General features: G+C 37.5%; 1 protein-coding gene across 1 annotated transcript in view; it reads left to right on the forward strand.

Moving 5' to 3' along the window:
- LOC137402785 (uncharacterized) overlaps positions 1-19,537 on the forward strand; it is a 59,503-nt gene that overhangs the window by 37,845 nt on the left and 2,121 nt on the right. Inside the window, exons 8-15 of the mRNA XM_068089292.1 lie at positions 1,688-1,796; positions 2,691-2,897; positions 5,601-5,910; positions 6,694-6,930; positions 8,522-8,545; positions 9,440-9,556; positions 10,057-10,137; positions 14,279-14,450. Coding sequence (XP_067945393.1) covers positions 1,688-1,796; positions 2,691-2,897; positions 5,601-5,910; positions 6,694-6,930; positions 8,522-8,545; positions 9,440-9,556; positions 10,057-10,137; positions 14,279-14,442 — 1,249 coding nt within the window. The 3' untranslated portion in view covers positions 14,443-14,450. The remainder of the gene's footprint in view (positions 1-1,687; positions 1,797-2,690; positions 2,898-5,600; positions 5,911-6,693; positions 6,931-8,521; positions 8,546-9,439; positions 9,557-10,056; positions 10,138-14,278; positions 14,451-19,537) is intronic.

Genomic DNA, 19,537 nt, shown 5'->3' on the forward strand with positions numbered 1-19,537 from the left:
AAATATTTGTACTCATCACTTCCTGCAAGCGCAACGTTACTTGGTGTCTTCTTTGCATTCAGCGTATGTGCCCTCCTCACTGCTTCACCAGGACTTATAGCTGGCACTTCTGCAGTACCAGGGTTGGAAAAAACTGAAAAAACCAGGTTTTCTTTGTTTAAACCGGTTTTTATGGTTTAAACCGGTTTTTATGGTTTTTATAATTTTACCAAGGTTTTTGCAATTTTAAGTCTAATTAACATCACTTACCATTGCTGCATGATTGAGTATTGAACGTACATATGTGGAATCATCTGTTAAAGATGGTACTGTGGGAGTTGTTATGGGAAAAAAGAGAGAAAACATGGAAATTTCAGAATGAACCTTTAATCAAACATGATCGATGAAATACATACAGAGCAGACATCTTATCACATAAAGTGAATATTTTACATACAGCGCTTTGTATAAGTAGGAATTTTAATCCAAGTGGTTATTCGTGTGGTAGCGTAGAGCAGAGCATAATGCAGATGCATTGCTAGTGTTTGGAGCAGTGGCAGATGACTCAACTTCTATCACCTGAATACTAGCATCACTGTCTGAATTGGTGTTTTCAGCTTGACATTTTGCTACGTGAGCTTTAAGCCTATCTGCGTGACCTCGCGTTACGACAGCACACCTGTTACATTTTGCCTTAAAACCTTTGCCTTTTGCAGTTCAAGTGAAAAACTGCCAAACGGGATTCTGCTTGCGAGACATGTTGGAAGTTTGAGGCACAACTTTAACTTGTCAAAAAATAAAAAACTTGATAAACTGAATTCTAACAATCCAAGTACTTTGGCTTATGCCCAATAAATGAAATGTTAGTTTGCAAACTTGAAGCTTTTGCCCAAAAGGATTTTATTATTTTAATTTCTAATTATAAGTAATCCTTTTTCACTGGCCAGACTTGAGAAAGTATTCATTCATTATTAGAGACGATGATTGGATTAGTATATTTCACATGGGTTTTAGACTTCATCAGTAAAGGGTTCATCATATCACTTGATAAAACCTATTGAAAATGAAATTCACCAAGTCATTGTTGTGCTAGGATTTCATGTACATGTAGTTTCAACTTGAGCTTTGCCATCAATTTACTACTGTGTCCTAAATAAACTTCCATAATTGATAATTACATATAATTGCATTTCTACCGCACATGAACCACTAGGAGCTTAAAATATGTTTTTCACCAAAAATAATGAAACCGAAAAAAGCATGAAAACCATTTTTTTCACTCTGGTTTAAAGCGGGTTTAAACCACTCGCTTTAAACCATTGGTTTAAACTGAGCCAACCCTGTGCAGTACCATGACAACATTCAAACAGTTTCTTTGCTATGAGAAGGTGTTTATGTTTGAACTTTCATGTAAGATGATTGACTGCATTCATCTTAATTCCGAGAAGCTTATGGTCATCATCCTCAGTTATTTTGATGTTTGGTGCAATATATGAGTCCAGCTGCATGCATAACATGTTATTTCTTCAGGTAAGATTATTTTATTCTTCATTCAACAAGGATTATAGGTAAAAATGGGAAGCCGTACAATACAATAGAAAAACATCTGCTCAGTACATCGGATGCACAACTCCAAATTAAACTATACCCTTTCAAGACTACAAAAAACTAGAGTAATATTCATCATTCTACTGGGGTTTGCTTGTAGGGGAAGAGAGCTTTCCAAGCTGATAGATTTTGGTCTGGCGGTACACAGGTTTGGCCCTGGAGAGACGTTCAAGTCTCAGGGGGGTACAACCGAATATATGGCACCAGAGGTGGGTATTGTATATTGCATTATGCACTGCTATCAAAGAGATGATTGGGCTCTCCCCGCCTTTAAAATGGTGATCTTACTCTTTAATTTGTATGCACTCCTCCAGGTTCCAATGTCAGAGCTCGCAATCATTTTCACTTGGCAGAACTTTGAGTGTTCCATATTTTTGCATTCAAGATCATCCAATCGATTTAATATAGCTTAAGATTTAGTGTGTATCTAAAGCAAAACTGAAACTAGTCTAAATCTAATGCTGAAATAATACTATCGCTCATCTAAAGCAAAGCAAAGGTAGTACATATTTGAAGTAAAATAGAGTATAGCATACATCAGCTAGTGAGTTTTTTTTGCTTACCTGTGTCAGAATATGCTCGCTATACCAAAAACATTAAAACAACTTACTAAATCAATAGGGCGTTACTTAAATGTGGTCCGAAGCCTATTTCGATTATTGATTCCGAAATAAAATTATCTTTTTTTACTCCACGTGTTAGCTCAATGCTCCTTAGTTTGGCCAAAGTTTATTTTAATCAGCTTCTTTTATTTATAAATTTTGTTGAACTCCACAGATATACACCATTTTAATTACAAGGGCCAAAGCCAATTCTTTTTCATTATCAGCTATATTGTAAAAAACCTGCAATAATTATTGGTGTGTTAGGTTCTCTTATCTCTCAGGAATTATTAGGCCACAACAGAGGTTTCCTAGCTACTTGAACCCACAACTGAGATTAAATATGTCTGAAGGCGTTTCCTATCATTTTTATGGGAGATCGTATGTGAGGTTTGGGTGTTTTTGCTAAATGATTTGCCAGTATATCTTCATGACTTTTAATAGTCTTCAATTTTTATGTAATATGGTAACCGGGATTAGTTTATTATATGTTATTGACAGACTCTTCTAGACTCCGAACTTGACACTGGATCAGATTTATATGGCCTGGCAGCTACTATGCATCATCTCATTACACTGCGGGCTCCCTGGTTTAGTGTGGAGAATGTGCAACAAATTCGAGACCAAAAGTTCGAAGGTGACCCTGCTGGTTATGCAGAATTTTCCCGAAAAAGGCGAGCAAAGATTAAGCAAGCGATCAAACATGAGGTAGACTTTGTATTTCATGTGTCACAGCTGTATTAGAAGCTAATTGCTAGGCTGATTACAAGATAAGCTATGTGATAGCTTTTCTGATAGCTGGCAAAAGGATAAGTTGTTTGTTTGTTAACTCCTGAGTTGCACACTCGTGGTACCTGCAGAGGATAGACAAATTTTTGCGTCCAAAATCTACTTTTGTTAGCAGCTCACTATCTCTTTATTTAAGGTTAATTGTACGCTAGCCAATAGCATTGGCTCATCAATCAGAATAATTTCTTATATTCGGCCAGTTTAAATTTGTTAAAGGATTGTTGGAGCATCAAATTTCATTTCTGATTTTCAGACATTGATTTTGGTATGATAATCAACCAAAAACAAATTCTGACACCTAATTAATGTGGTTTCGATTAATCAAGGTCAACAGTACACTTGTCTTACCAAAATGTTTGGCAGTAGTTAATTTTAGTATTGATATTCAGCTACGAGGTGATACGAAAATCTTCAAATGTTTTATTACTAACGGCTACTCAGCCCATTTAGTTACCAGCCATGGCCTGGTGGGCTAGAGCACCTTATCTGTGAACAACATGCTGGGGTTCAATTTCTAGAGATGGTCACTGGTAGTGACAGGAAGGACATTAGCTCTCCACCAAGTTAACCCAGTCAGATTAGTTTCAACTCTGACATGCAATCTCCTGATTAGAGTTTGGGAAGAAAAACTAAATACATTCACTTACCAGTTCATTACATATTGGTCAAGTTAACTGCCATACAATACCACAACAGAATTGGTTAAAAAGAAGCACTGAATAATTGTACTAAAGCAAGCCTTACATAAACAACTGCAATAGCAGTAAAAATCCAATACATCATAACCTAACATTGTGTCTGGTCTTTTTGCATTTATATCTTCAATGGTAGCATTCTTTTCTTAAACTATAATTGCCACGAACAGCTTTCATTGTTTGTTCATAGGTAAATCAGACGCACTGATTCCGATTTTGTACTCAAAATAAAGCTAACTTTAAAAGCCATTTTTGTTTTTGAAGGCTTTTTTACAGCGATTCAATATCGGTGTCGCATTTGACACGACAAGCCCCCTCATAAATACGTGACGTAACCTAGCTTTTTAGAGATGGAAATTGGGGATGTTTAGTCTGATCTAGAATTATAGAGATAGGTGTGTCGTTATTCTCTAAATTCTGCCTTCAAAATAATATTAGTCTTTTCTGAAAGGTAGATAAGCTTTTTAAAATTGCTTGTAGCTTGTTACAAGATGTTTAATAGGCAGAACGCCGAGAAAAATGAGCTCAAAAAGGCGCGCTTTTATCACAAGCTAGCGTTGTTATCGTGCTTTTTTGAGCTCATTTTTCTTGGCGTTCAGCCTATTAAGCATCCTGTAACAAGCAACAAGCAATGTTAAATAGCTTATCTACCCTTCAGAAACGACTGAAATTATTTTGAAAGCCGAGTTTAGAGAATAATAGGTTTTAAGATACCCATCTCCATAATTCTAGATGGGAATAAACATCTGCAACTTCTGTCTCTAAAAAGCTAGGTTACCTCACATATTTATGGGCGGGGCACGTTGTGTCGATTGTGACACCGATATTGAATCGCTGTAAAAAAGCATTAAAAAAACAAAAATGACTGAAAGTTAGTGGACCAATCTTTATTTTGAGTACGAAATTGAAATCAGTGTGTCTGATTTGCATATGAACAAGCGATGGAAGCTGTTCGTGGCAGTTATTGTTTAACTTATTGTTAGAATAGCTATGAAAGCACTCTATTAGTCTATAAACATGTTCTGTCTTTATCTTGACTGTCTGCATGTGTTTCAGATCTACATTTAGTTTGTCTTTATTTTAGTCTGTATAATTAAACCAACTTAAATTTTCTCCTTCATTAAACTTGTTCACAGCCACCACAAAAATTTGTTGATCCTGTTCAGTCTGAAAAATCTTGTTTCCTGGCTGTTCACCTTATTGTAAGACTATTCAATTTATTGTTAGTAGAGTCACCTCATTCTAACATTATTCACTTTATTGTAAGTATAGCCACTTCACTCTAACTTTATTCACTTTGTTGTAAGTATAGTCACTTCACTCTAACGTTATTCACTTAATTCTTATTCTAGGCATGTGGATGTTTTCTGAAAATTATGCGCAGGTTTTAAGACATTCTACTTCATCATTGAAGTCTTCTTTCTAAAGGTTGAGAAGAAAAAACGATTTCCACAAATTTTATTTGTTGACGCATGTGCTTAATTAAATTTGTTTGATTTTTGTAAAAAGAAAAAAACACAACACTGGAATATGGCTGCTTTTCAAATAGGAAGTGAGATATCAACTTCTGCTCAGTGTGTTTTGGAAACTTGATAGAGATAGATAATATTAGCTCAAATGTAAAACTTTTTCAGCATGCGTTTCTTTTATTTGTGCTAGTCATAAAACAATGATCTTTGGACGCTTGTACAATCTTCTCATTCTGCTAACTAAAGACCAGACGCTGGTAACAGCTCCTGGTCTTTATTCGTTTTGAATCTATCCACAAAAATTGAGTTTTTACTTCATCAACGTAAGTATTGGTTGTAGCCTCTTCCTATTACAAACCTGTGAAACCTCATTTTATAACTGGAGGAGTTGGAAATTATCATTCTGTGTGCGTTGTATGAAAGAAATGCGTGGAAGTATTCTTATTGTTTTTTATTAGATTACAAGATATCGGGGTGAGGCAGCTGAAGCTGTCGGCAATAATTTAGATGAGCCACACCTTGCTATTCAGATGGAGCTCTGGAATCACCAAGGACCTTGTGTGGAGCCCCTCAAGAAGATATTATGTTTGATGCTCCACCACACATCTAGTGAGCGGCTCGCGTGTGCTGACATCACCTTTAGACTGCAGACAACTGTAAATCGTGATGTTCATATACAGAAGCAAATGAGCCAGTTGAGCCTCTCATCAAACAACTCAAACCATGAGTTAGCTAGAGTGGGAAATCCTATAAGCCTCGATTACACAGGCAAGCAAAGGGCTCCATACTATAGTAGATTTTTGTTCTATCATTTGAGGTTGTTTTTGAAGTTTGAGGTGATCTGACTGCCAGGATTTTTCTAGGTTAAAATCGACAAAACTTCATCGTGGTTAAAATGCTATATAACGAATGTAACTATATAACTATATGCTGTATAACATATGTAACTGTATAACTATATGCTGTATAACGTATGTAACTGTATAACTATATGCTGTATAACGTATGTAACTGTATAACTATATGCTGTATAACGTATACTTGTTATGAATAGAAAAACAAATAGTTTGAGCGTGAAGCTCTTGCTGCTGAGAAGCTTTCTAGCTTTACTTATGTTTGTTCCTTCATTATAAAGGATTTCATCCCTTCATCCAGTGTCTCATTAAAGACTAGTGTTCTGTGAGTAGCCATTTTCATCCCTTCATCCAGTGTCTCATTAGAGACTAGTGTTCTGTGAGCAGCCATTTTCATCCCTTCATCCAGTGTCTCATTAGAGACTAGTGTTCTGTGAGCAGCCATTTTCCATTTCTTGGTTGGTTAAAAGTATCTTCAGTATTTCAGTAATATCGCTTCAGAACTGGTGTTTTGAAGTGATATAGAGAGGATTTGGTGTCTGGTAATAACATAAAAACTAGTGTTTTATACAGGTATAAAAAGTGATGTATATACAGGTACATGGGAAAAATTCTGAGATTCAGAAATGAATTATTTGCCAGTAAGATGGTTTCTTGTTCAGCTGTTGAGGGACCAATACTGTTGATTCTATATCAGACATAGTGAAGTCTGATGAAAGCAACATAGCTGTTGTGCCAATCCACTCCCAAGGAGACATGCTGCCAACCTTTGAGGCTCTAATGGATAACAGCTCAGCTCATCAACCTGCATTTAGTCAGCTCTTAGAACAGAGTTCAAAGTCGCAACAGCCTTCAGATATGAACATGGTCGTGTCTAGTGGTAATATTGATTATCAAGACCGTGAAATGGCATCTTTCAAGGCGTCACAGCCAGGTAAGGTTAATAATATACCTTCACTTTCAGCAACATATGCATATACATGTAAATAGGTAGTCGTGGACTTCGAACTTCAATCGATTGTACTAATCGACTGTAAACTGATTTAATCGTATTTTGAAAGAGACTAAAGTTCTTGTGTGATGTTACTGCATCACAGTATAAATTAAATAAGCGCTTCTGGCTGTATATATAAAAATAGATGTATATAGATATATGTACGAGTGTATATGCTAATGCTACACACTCATCCACGATTTAAAACAGCGTATAAACAGTTGCAGGTAATGTAGTCGCCCTTGGCTTAGTTTTTTTACTTAATGATTTGAGTAACTTAAGCTAGTAACTCGAGCTAATTTAAATCTTTACTATAATAAAAGCCATTGTCCAAAGCTGTCTGAGGCCAGCCTGTGCTTATAATTATACTTAGAAGTGTTATGTTACTCCGGTAGCTAGTAACATGCGTGTTAGTAGTAAGCGAAGTAGTACGAAAGTTATACTAACCAATAGTATTTTCCCAAATGCTGCTTTTAAGTGTCTGCACAATTATCCCTCAGTATGGTAAGGGCAGCTTAGTGTAGTGGTTAGTGTGCCTGCCTGCAGAACTGAAGGTTCCAAGTTGAAATCGAGTATAATGAGGTTTTTCGTTTTTCTAACTTTGGTGCTATAACTGAACGACAGCTAACACTGAGAGTTTTATAGATATATATATACTCTACTAGTTGAATGCCCGGGTAATAAAAAAGTCTTTGGACAGAAAATTTATTTTTATTTAGCATATGAAACATTTACCATTCTAACCTTTAAACTTCATATCATGAGAAAAGTGTTTTTGTGCAGTTTAAATGAAATAAGAGAAACAACTGTAAGGGTTTTTAAATTTTTTCAAACTGTAACTTTTAAATTTCATGTCATGAAAGAAGCGTTTTGTTGAAATAAGTTAGGAGGAAAAATAAAACTGTAAAGGTGTTGTATGAAGCAAAAACTTCACATAAATTCTTTACCCTATGTGGTATCTACATTATAGGAGATATAAGGGCTTCTACTGTATATGTACATATACAGTTAATGTATCTTATATTTATACAGTTTATATATAAACTAGATGATTTTTTATTAAAATCTATTGCGGCAGCGTTTTAACTTAAGAGATTTTAATTTAATTGTTTGAATATATGAATAATGTATATGAGGGTAACTCAATATATCTCAGAGATTCTAAGCTAGTCAGATATTAACAGAGCCATTTTTGCTTTTGTTGCCGAGGTGTACGTATATAGAAGATGGGTGCCATATTATATTGTATTTATTATTGTATGCAGTTAATATGCTTTTAATATGCAGTTCAGCTGTCGGTTTGCTTCACTCTGTTCTCAACTTTACAACTAATTGTTTGCAGACACGTTTTACAATCTATCACCCATACGACTGTTACAACTCATGACTACTAATGTACCTACTTTTATAATCTTGTCATCAGATGTACAAGGCAGTTGATATTAGACTTGAATGCAAACATATACACATACATGTACTTATATAGGAACTGTCGCTTGTCAAGTACTAATTGTCATTATTTATCTTTTAGCTGCCCAATATGCAGATGATGAATGTAAGTATTACTGTCTGTAGTGGTGAGGTGTCGATGACATCGTATTATTGTATAGCGTTTGTTGTGGTACATCTCAATAGGTCAGCATTTCAAAGAATATTGCATACAAATTACTGTACTTTTCGGACTATTAATCGCACCCTTATATAAGCCGCATCTGTTTTATCTAAAAAAAAACGATAATAATCGTTTTTAATCTATTTTGGTCAAATTGATTATTTTCTCATTTTTCCCACGCATGAAAATGTGCCTTGGAAGGCAGCAACATACAAATGTCAAGTTTGGACAAAGTCAGCCAAAAATGTCACAATACATAACATTGACACAGGCAGACTAATACACCTGCACACACGTACACAGACACGAGCACACAGATACACACACAAAGACACGCACTCGCCAACATTACACACGCATACAGATATCTGTTTACAAATGCACCCACACACACACAGGCCACACACACACACGCCCACACACATGCTTGCACGCGCACACCCACCCGCCCACACACACAGACATGAGCATGCACAGACCTACACACACATACACACACAGACATGAGCACACATACACACGCGCCAACGCCACACATACACACACACAGACAAATTGGGATTTATTTATATAGATTTTGATAAAATCATGTTATTAAATAGATTTACTTTTGGGTAATATAAATTAAACAACAGTAATATCTTTAGAAATCATTTATTGCTACAGGAGCTAGATTGTGAGCACAACTGCCAACTTCAGGCTTTTCATATGCAGGAAATTTTAACTAGTTTGTTTCTTGTACAGTTCCTCACAATTGCAGCATTTTAACACTAATGCATAATTTAAATATCAATGCTGCATTTTACTCGTGTACTTAAACTTGCGTTTCAATTGTAGACCATGATAACCTACCCAGAGTGCTAGGCGTAAGTAGCTTTTGTGATTCCGTTGGGTATCTCGATCAAGTAAATTTTCAAGACTACGAGCCAGACCCGAATCAACCCAGCGCTAAACGTGAGTTACATCTTTATTTATTTTTTCATTTGTTTCTAGTTTTTTGTATTACTTCAAGTCCGCAGTTTTATTATCATGTTAAGCTTGTCTCTGAGCTTAACTTTGTATAGGTAGCTGCTACGAAATCTGAGGTTGTTGCAAAGTTTTATGGAAAACTAATTCGTGTAGTTCTTTGTATTAGTCAAATTCCTCGAAGATTTACTTCAATTACTACAAAACTATGTGTGATAGAAATCTTACTCAGTGTTGGATTTTGTATATATGTTTATAGATTTTGTTTATATGTATTTTTTGGTTTGATACACTCAGTGTGCCCACTAGGTCTAGCCAACGTATTTGTGCTTTCTGATTGGCTAGCAGTAACACGCAGTTATAGGTATGACATGTATAGCTCATGTCTATAACTGAATTATTGATAAGCTGCGAGCAAACACCAAGCACTTTTCTGGTGCTTGGTGTATTAAGTTGAACAACAATACATGAATCACTCTGTACTGCAGATGACCCAACAGGAATGACAGATTATGTACTGCAACAGCTGGAAAGGTCTGCACCTCCATCTGAAGGGGTTCCAGTGGAAAGTGAGCTTCTCATTTTACTTTTTACTGTTTCACTTGCTATAGTCGAAGAAAATTAACCAATCTAATTATATGTAATCAATAGTATATATAATATATTATTAATATTATATCAATAATAATTTGTAATATTAGTTATCATGTAATGATATAACCAGTTACGCGATATTAATAATTTATAATCTTAGTTGTTTTATTATAATACTATTTGAATGCCCGGCGTTGCCTGGGTAATAAAAAAGTCCTTCGACAGAAGATTTATTTTTATATAACAATATAAAGTTATTATATAACATATACAGCATTTACCATTCTAACTTTCCACTTCATATCATTGGAATGATATATTGAGTGAGTTCATATCATGAGTGCTTTTTGTGCAGTTCAAATGAATTGAGATGAAAGAAAAAACAAGTGTAAAGGTTTGTAACCTTGTTCAAACAACTGCAACTCTCAAACTTCATATCATGAAAGAAGTGTTTTGTTGAAATAAATTGAGAGGAAAAATAAAACTGTAAAGGTGTATAAATGTAAAAGTGAAATTATTAACAAGTAATGGCTAAATATAGTCTGTTTTGCTACGATTACAATCAAAAATTATTTGGTTTACAATTATATGATTTTAGTTCGTTTTGGTGTTGGCATCATGAGGTGAAAATATCGTATAGAGTGGTATAGAAACCCATATTAATTGTCTAATGCAATTACTGCCTGTCAAAAATCATCAAAATCATCATCATTAAAAAATTGTAACAAAACAACATTTTAACCTTAGTAACTATAGTTACCTACAATAACTTTTGTGCATTTTGTGGTTATGGTCTGCAAGATAATACAACATTACAATGTACTATGTGCAGAGTTTTTACCTTGAAGACAGACGTGTAACATAAATGCTGAATCTAACTTACATGAATTTAGCTTACTAAAACACCCATTCTTACTGTAACATTTTTACCCGTTTTTACCGTAACAAATTACGCTGAACTAAGATATAATCACCAAATTTCAATAGAAATTGTTGTCGATATCATTTTGGGGAAAACAAATTAGCAGAGGTGCCCCGATTCTAAATTCATCAGCCGATTTAGATACCGATCCGATATACCTATTCTTATATTAAAATGATCCAATTCAGATACCGATTCAGATCTTTTGTGTTGCATAGATGGTTGTTCATTTTATTATGGAAAATATGAATATTAATATATTTATTTGTTGGTATTTATTTATGGAAAAAAGAGATATACGAGGTCTGATCCAAAAGTTCCCGGAATGGAGTTGTGTACATTTGCATATTCGCACGATGGAAAAACCCATTGCAGCGTTGGCTGGGAAACACCTCCGGAGTGTTGTCACAAAATATCAGGTTGCTATGACAATGCGTTTTCATGTGAGCTGACGATATGTCTAGGTCTGTCAGGTACATTCGTCGCTTTTTAAAAAAAATTTATCGTCATGCCTAATAAACCAGAACGGTGTATTTGCATTAAATTTTGTGTGAAATTAGGGGCAACAAGGATATTATATGACCTTCAAAATAAAGTTTTGATCATTCCTGAAAGCTTCCCTAAAATCGTTGCAAGCGTTCATCCTGAGCTCTTTCTGGTCATCAGTTAGCAAGCGTGGCATGAACTTTGCTGCGACTCGTCTCATGTTTAAATTGTCAGTTAAAACTTTTTGAACAGTTTCAAAACTAAGTTCAGTCTCTCCAGATATCTCTTTAACGGTTAAATGTCGATCTGCCATAATTAGTGACCTCACACTGTCGATTTACGAGCAGGTTCTTGACAACGCTGGTCTGCAAGACCTCGCGTCATCTTCAGTGTTGTCTCTACCATCACAAAAACATTTGTACCACTCAAAAATTTTGTTTTCTTTAGAGCAGCATTTCCAAAAGCAATAATTAACATTTCAACTGTCTGACTACTTGTTTTCCTTTTTTTCACACAAAATTTAATGCAAATACGCCGTTGCGGTTTATTAGACACGAAGATAAAAAAATTTTAAAAAGCAACGGATGCACCTGACAGACCTTGAAATATCGTCGGCTCACATGAAAACGCGTTGTCATAGCAACCTGAAATTTTGTGACAACACTTCGTAGATGCTTCCCAGCAAACGCTGCAGTGGGCTTTTCCATCGTGCGAATATGCAAGTGTATACAACTCCATTCCGGGAACTTTTGGATCAGACCTCGTATATTCACATACTGACATACCGTGCATGTAGTAACAAAACAGTACATGTTTCTTGTGATTTGTAATTAATAATAAAAATTACTGTTAGTGGTACAGCTCTATTTGTCATAATGAAGTCTCTTCTATTGCTGAATGAACTGTGAACATCAAGATCAAATTTGAGCAGACGATGCATAACTTTATGCATCTATGCATTGTCTGCTCAAATTGCTAGTAAATAGAAATAATACACTGCATTATCGTTTCCTTTCTTTGTTATCTTGTTTGTGATTGGCTGCAATAAATCCCATCGCTGTAATTGGGAAATACCACACTTTGTGATCACGTCCTGACTAAAGCAAAAATATTCATCAGCTGTGTTGATGTTGATCAAGCTATAGGCATGAAATAAATACTGTGGCAGGCCCGGAATTCATTAGGTAAAAGTAAGGAACTTGCAGCTGATAATCTTTATCAGTGTAGCAGGCTAAAATATTGTTTTCTGTTAAGTAGCTGATCTGTAAAAAGTATCTGAAGTTTCAGATTTTTTAAGAAAAGATCGGCCGATGCCGATTCAGATACTTAGCACCCATATCGGCACCGATACTGATTCCGATACCAAAATCAAGGCAACCCTACAAATTAGCCCTAGAGGATGGAAAAGCATCGTGTTTTATGGAGTTAATACAGCTCATAGAGTTACAATTTTTGCGTCATTCAGCGCGTAAAATTGGGAGAAGGGTGTATAAAGTATATGGTAAGAGCTTTGAAGCCTAAGATCCTTCGTAGACTTGTGGATGGACAATTGGATTATAAGTTGGTGGTTGTAATCGCCGTGAGTTCAAATCCAGCAGGATGCGAGATTTTAATTGCAAGATTTTAATAGCTATACCCGGACAAGTTGACAAATATCTAAACAGACAGATGACAAAGTTTAAGAAATATATATATAGATAACTAATCATATATGCGGGTGTTGGCAATTCAGCGGAATTATGTTCTCATTAGTACTAAGGTTTTTAGCACTTCTCAGAATAGATGCTTTTGCAAAGAATAAAAGTTATTGATGTGCTATTGGTGGGCAGTGATTTTGGTTTACTGGTTTTCATCTTAGACACCGGCCACCTTACGGTGCAGCATCCAGTGCCCTAGCTCAACTTGTTGATGGTCACTAAATTCGTAGAAAATCTTGCAATGCTGACCAACATTTTCGTGTTGTTTCGCTGGTCAATTTTTATATAGTGGTGATGATGTTATTTGCTTGTTAAAAGGTCAGAAAATCTTAAAATGCTTGATTTTTATTATTTTAATGTAAAAGAAGTAATTTCAAATTAGGTATTCAACTTTTTTTTCCACAACTTTATTAAAGGAATATTAAAATATATTACTGCAAGTATGTATTTTTTCTCCATTAATTATTTCACTACCTAAATTTATTATTCTGACCAAATTAATTCGAAGAATTTTCAAAAAATCGATATACCGCTATTATTTTAGAAATATTTCAAGAATCAAAACAGATATTGTTTTGCTGTAAAATGTATCTTATTCAGAACAAAATTTCCTACAAGATAAGAATAAAATTGTTTAGTGAATCCGACTCTCGCAAAATTTCTGACGCTTTCTTCGTGTTGAACAAATGCCATGGCGATAACGATTTGGTTTTCCTTGTTTTAAAAATAATAGAAATGGGATTGCTGAGCCAAAAGATTTTTTATTGGTTGCACGGGATTCGCAACAAGGTTGTTTAGTTGGAGATGAGAGAAAAAAAGGTAAGGTGTGGGCTAACGTGTGGGCTTTGTAATGGAAAGAAAAGTGAAACCCTATTGACAAGCCGATACATCGACCAACGGTCTGTACTTTTATTACCGCGCAAGCCAATATGAGAGTTAAAGCCGAAAGAGTTAAACGATGCATCAAATTATCGCTTGCCTAGTAATGTTTCTCTGTAATTTTCTGAACAGATGTGATGCCGGATGGTGACAGTTCATTGGATCCTAATACCGATGATGATTTTTGCATCGTGCGGCCTGCAGGAATCGGCAGCTACAACCCGACCTCTCCAGAAAACCCTGACATCCAGAATGCTCCTAAACAAGTGGAGGAAGATGATGAGTTAGATCTCTAGCCTAACAGGTATGTTTGTCTGTAACTGATTGAAGGTAACTGCTTTGTGAATCTATTGAGGAGCTCTATGAATCTAGCGAACAGCTCTATGATTCAAATTAACAGTTCTATGAGTTTAATGAACAGCTCTATGAAGTTAATAAACCGTTCTATGGATCTTATTGTTTTATGAGCACTCACCACGTCTTCACTAGCTTGATGCAGGAAGATTATTCATCCAATACACTCTTCTGCATATCTATTTAGCTTTTCCTAAACTTACTACATAAACCTACTACCTAAACTTACTACTGTTGCGTATTCACTCACCACAACTTTACTCTCTCGTAGCAGGAAGCTCCCTTATACACCCTTCTCCATATCTAGTCAGCTATTCCTCAGCTTTATCAATAAGCTGAGAAAGCTACATAATCCTGCAAGCCTGTGTGAGAGACTTTGCCTTCTAAAGCCTATCTGGCTTTCTTAGCCCAAGTTCCTGTAACATAGTCAGGCGCGCAAGAAACATTTGCGTATACAACACGCCCTTTTGTTTCTTTGAAGCCTGAACATAGGCCAGGTAACTATTGGGGTTCAAACATAGGTTTTACCACCAATCATGTTAAAAAGCAACAAGCTTCAGACAAGGTGTCTGACATGCATGTATACTATTCTCTGGTACACTAATAGAGCCTGCAATCATCATAAGCTCGCCAATGTGTTAAAAGGGAGCTTAGCAATTGTACATGAGCATGAGGGTAGCCTGTGAACCAGGTATTAACCCATACTAAAATCGAAAGTGGCCTTACCTGTATGGGTTGAGGCATCCTCTCCCATGCTTACTGCCCGGGTCATAGTAGCTCTTGCCAGTCTAACCTGCCATCTTCAGCTCTAACCTGCAAGTCTTGAGTACATACATGTACCTGTCCTTGTCTTTACCTGCTTCCGTGCCTTGACTAGGCATCTGGGTCACCCTCTCTTACCAATGTCATTGGATCACCTCAATCATAGAGAGGTTGGATCATGCACTCCTCCTCAGAGCCTGGCTCATCATCTAGCAGGGCCTCTTGTTCCTCCATTGCTTTAGCTTAAGAATTATTCTCCTGGGCTACTATGCCACATGTTTTGGCATTGCTAGCCTTGCGGCTAGTACAGGTTGCTGTCGAGACAGCATCCTCTGCACCTCCCTTTTTTAGGTGTGGGGAGCCAAGTGGGCCTCCCCGCCCACAGACAGCTAGTTGTCTGTAGGTGACTTTACCTTAGCCTGGGTAGCAGGCAATCTAGCGTCCTTCAGGACCTTGTCCTTCAGGGTAGCCAAATTTGCCAAGGCAGCCTTGAACTCTTGCTCATTCTCGATTTTTGGCTGGAGCTAGCGCTCGTCAACCTCTACTACCACAATAGCCTTCCCGTACTCTTCTTCTATCCTGGACCTGCATTCAGCAAGGGCATGTTTACGCTGTAGGATAACCTCATGTGACATGAAACCAGACTTAACCTCATAAAGGAAGTTGCTCACCTGATTCAGGAAAGGTTGTGGGCTTACCCTGAGCTGCTTCTGCATAGCTGGTGCTACAACCATGAACCTTTGTTTGTGGAACAGCTTCTGAGCTGGTACCACCCCTCATTGGTAACTTTCCAGGTTGACCATCCTTCCTGTCCTTCCCATCTCCAGGACTTTTACCTTTTCTATCAGATTGATTTGTCAAGTTTTGCAACTTGCCATCATTTGAAAGATGCCAACATAAACCAGCAGTAATACATTTAGGAGGCAACAAAGTAATTGGCTTAAACCTTTTGTACATAATGCATTTAAAACAGCTAACTATTTCAGCTGCCTCAACTCATGTATGCCTAAAAGTTTTTGCTCAATCCTTTTATAACATGAACCTGAGTGACCATAGATCTGTGTTTACTTCTCAACTGAGCCCCTGCTTTGCCTACTACATTCAACTCAGAACCATCTACTGTAGTCAAAACAGTTGATGGCGCTCTTAACTGTAAATCTAACCTGTTGGCTGTTTTCTCAGTAACTGTTGAAACTTCAGTCCTTGTATCAAGCGCAAAATCAACCTCAACACCATTTACCTTTAAAAGTCTGACTATCTTATTATCTAGCCATTTAGGACTAGAAGAAGAAAACTTCACACTCCTACTAAGATGATGGGAACATGTGTAGTCCTAGTCCCTTGTCTCTTCTACCTGAACCTCTGTCCATATTCCTGTCACTTTCGCTACCGCTAATTTTATCATAGCACCACCTGTTCGAATCCTGTCTCTGAGAATCTTCAGAACCATTCCTAGCACAGCCAATACTAGTATGGCCTTTCCTATTGCAAGTAAAGCACCTAGCAGCTGGACAACTGCGAAGCCGGTGCTGCTGACTACCACAGTTGTTACATTTATCACTCTTAGGTGAAAGTTCAACCTTTGACCTAGTGCGCCAAATATGTCAATCAGCACTAGAAGACCTAGAAGACAAACTAGAGTTTCTATGCCGGCTTCTACATTCATGTCTAGTAGACTCATTACCTGAAGTTCTACACCCAGCCTTGGGGTACCTGTTCCTAGACCTATTATCATATTAGTCCTTACACTCCTTCCGAGAAATTCTATGCACTTCTGCTCCTTCACTAGAGTAACAACTATTGCTTCTAGTTTTATTTTTAGATTGCCTAGAAAAAATGGCCTAAAAAAATGACCATTACTTCTGAAACCTCTGTACCACTAGCTTTAGCCTTGATACATTTTAGTACAGCATCTGAATCAGGAGCAAGTTGTCTAGCTCTGAGAGTATCAAATAACTTTGCCCAATCTAAATCCCTTTCCTGCATCAATTGCCTATGTAGCGTTGATTCTCCGAGTCCATTAACAGCTATCGCAAGAGCAAAATCTTTCCTGATGTCATCACCACCAAAGTTTATATTCCTACTGAGTTTCTCAACCCTTAACATATAATCCCTTTCATTTTCGTCACATGTTTGAGAACAAGTAACAAATTTCATAACCCTAACATATACTGTTTCCTTTCCACCATAAATTCTATTTAGGTGTTCCATGGCCTGCTCATTAGTAGAATCATGAGACTCTAAACTAAATCCCACAGACTGTAAAGCCTCATGGCCATCCTTACTTATAGCACTCAATAGCGCAAGCAGTTTAATGCGACTGCTAATGTTAACCTGACCTCCTTCAGTCTTACTCAGTTGCGGAGTGGTAAGCTCTACACATAAATTAAATTCTGATAGCCAAAACTCATAAGAATTAGCTGCATCCTTAGAGTTGATAACCAACCTGGGAAAGTCATTGACATTAAACCTGAATGCGGCCATCGTTAAAATTAACAAATGCCTGTATCTTGTTTACTGCACAAAAGTAATCAAAACACTTACCCTCGCTCTTCTTGAAGCTAATAGGTAATTAATTCTTGTAACACTATCATTTTTCCTTACACCACTCTCGAATGTCCACGTGGCAGTTCGAGCACTAAACACTAGCAACACTATCACTGTCCTTCGCAAACCAAGTTTGCCTACGACGCCGTGTTTTATAAGCACTCACCTAGAAGAATAATTCATTCAATACACCTTTCACCATATCTATTTAGCTTTTCCTTAGCTTTCTCAATAAGCTGAGAAAGCTACATAATCCTGCAAGCCTGCGTGAGAAGCTTTGCCTTCTAAAGCCTAACTGGCTTCCTTAGCCTAAGTTCCTGTAACATAAGACGCGCAAGAGATGCCTACATATACAACACTTATGAACAGCTCTAGGAATATAATGAACAGCTTTATGAATCTAATGAATGGCTTTATGAATCTAATGAAGCTCATTGCTCAAGCTCATTGAGCTGCGAGGTGGTGGGCCTACCTAGAAATAACTGGCCCAAGAGCATCAACACTTTTTACATGAACCCAAGGAAAACTCGAGGACTGTGTCAGGAATCACCAGGATCGGGTGCAAGACAGCTGGTTAGTTGGGCCAATCTGCTGCCCTTAAAAAGTCAGACAAGAGAGTTTGGATTTTAGGTGGCCCACCTGGGACTTTGTGACTTGTCTCGTGTGATGAGGTTAGAGGCACTATGGGAATAGAGCTGGCGGAGGCGGGCGAGGACCGGTAGTCGTCATCAAACACAGGTAGCTACCGGTAGTCGCTATCGAATGGTGAGGAGCTGATCAAAGAACAGTAGGAGTTGGAGGGCCACAAGCTCTGGATGCTGCATGAAATCTGGGCATCCTTCAAGATATGATCAGATGGAGTGTTGGAAGCTCAAGTGGCCCCTCTGAACCAGTTCAGGGTAGTCATACACACAGCTATTCAGAATAGATTGACAACACGGTGAGATTAAAGACTGTCTTGAAGATATATTGAGCCAGTTGGGGCTGTGCACAGCTATTGGGTGAAGCAAGTTAGAATATCTCCTAGAGCCAGAAGACTCATCCTAGTCCCAGAGGCTGACCACCAACAACTTAGAAAAAGCAATGGAAAGATGTTACAGCCAGTTTGGCTCGGGGGACGTCAATTAAATTGCGTTGCAAAAAAACTAGCGGTGTTCTCACTGAGTCACAGCCAGCCAGCGTGCTAATTTCTGGCTCTACTCATATCTGGCCTGCCTGTGTTATGCCTTACAAAGGATGTTATGCTGGCTTGCAGATGAGCTGACAAATTGATCTGGCTCACCTCCTCTAGTAGAGTTGTCACCACTAAAGCTGCACTGAAACTCTTGACTGGTTGAGGAGATGGAGCCGAGCAACAAGGTCACTGTAGCCTATCGGCTAGAGCCCGCTAAATAGGGAGGTTTTGTTAAAACCCTGGCTATGAAGACCTTGAGGCTGGAACTAACCAAAGTGGACGAAAAGTCTTCCAACGCTCATTGGCACGTACCACAAGACACCAGGGACTGGGTTACCGCTGTACTCAAGGAGAGACAAATGTGGCATCTGTGTCTACATAACTAACATCTGGAGAGGGCAGCACTAGATCCTTCATCAACTTGCCGTCTTCGTGTGCCTTTGCAAGTAACAGCATGTGTCATGTGATCAAGTCATCCAACATGGGGCCAGGCATGAGGGTAGCAACTATGAGGACATGGTGTACCCGGTCAACCCCCAATGGAAGAAGTTTAT

This window comes from Watersipora subatra, chromosome 8 (genome assembly GCF_963576615.1).
Source record: "Watersipora subatra chromosome 8, tzWatSuba1.1, whole genome shotgun sequence".
Taxonomy (NCBI): Eukaryota; Metazoa; Bryozoa; class Gymnolaemata; order Cheilostomatida; family Watersiporidae; genus Watersipora; species Watersipora subatra.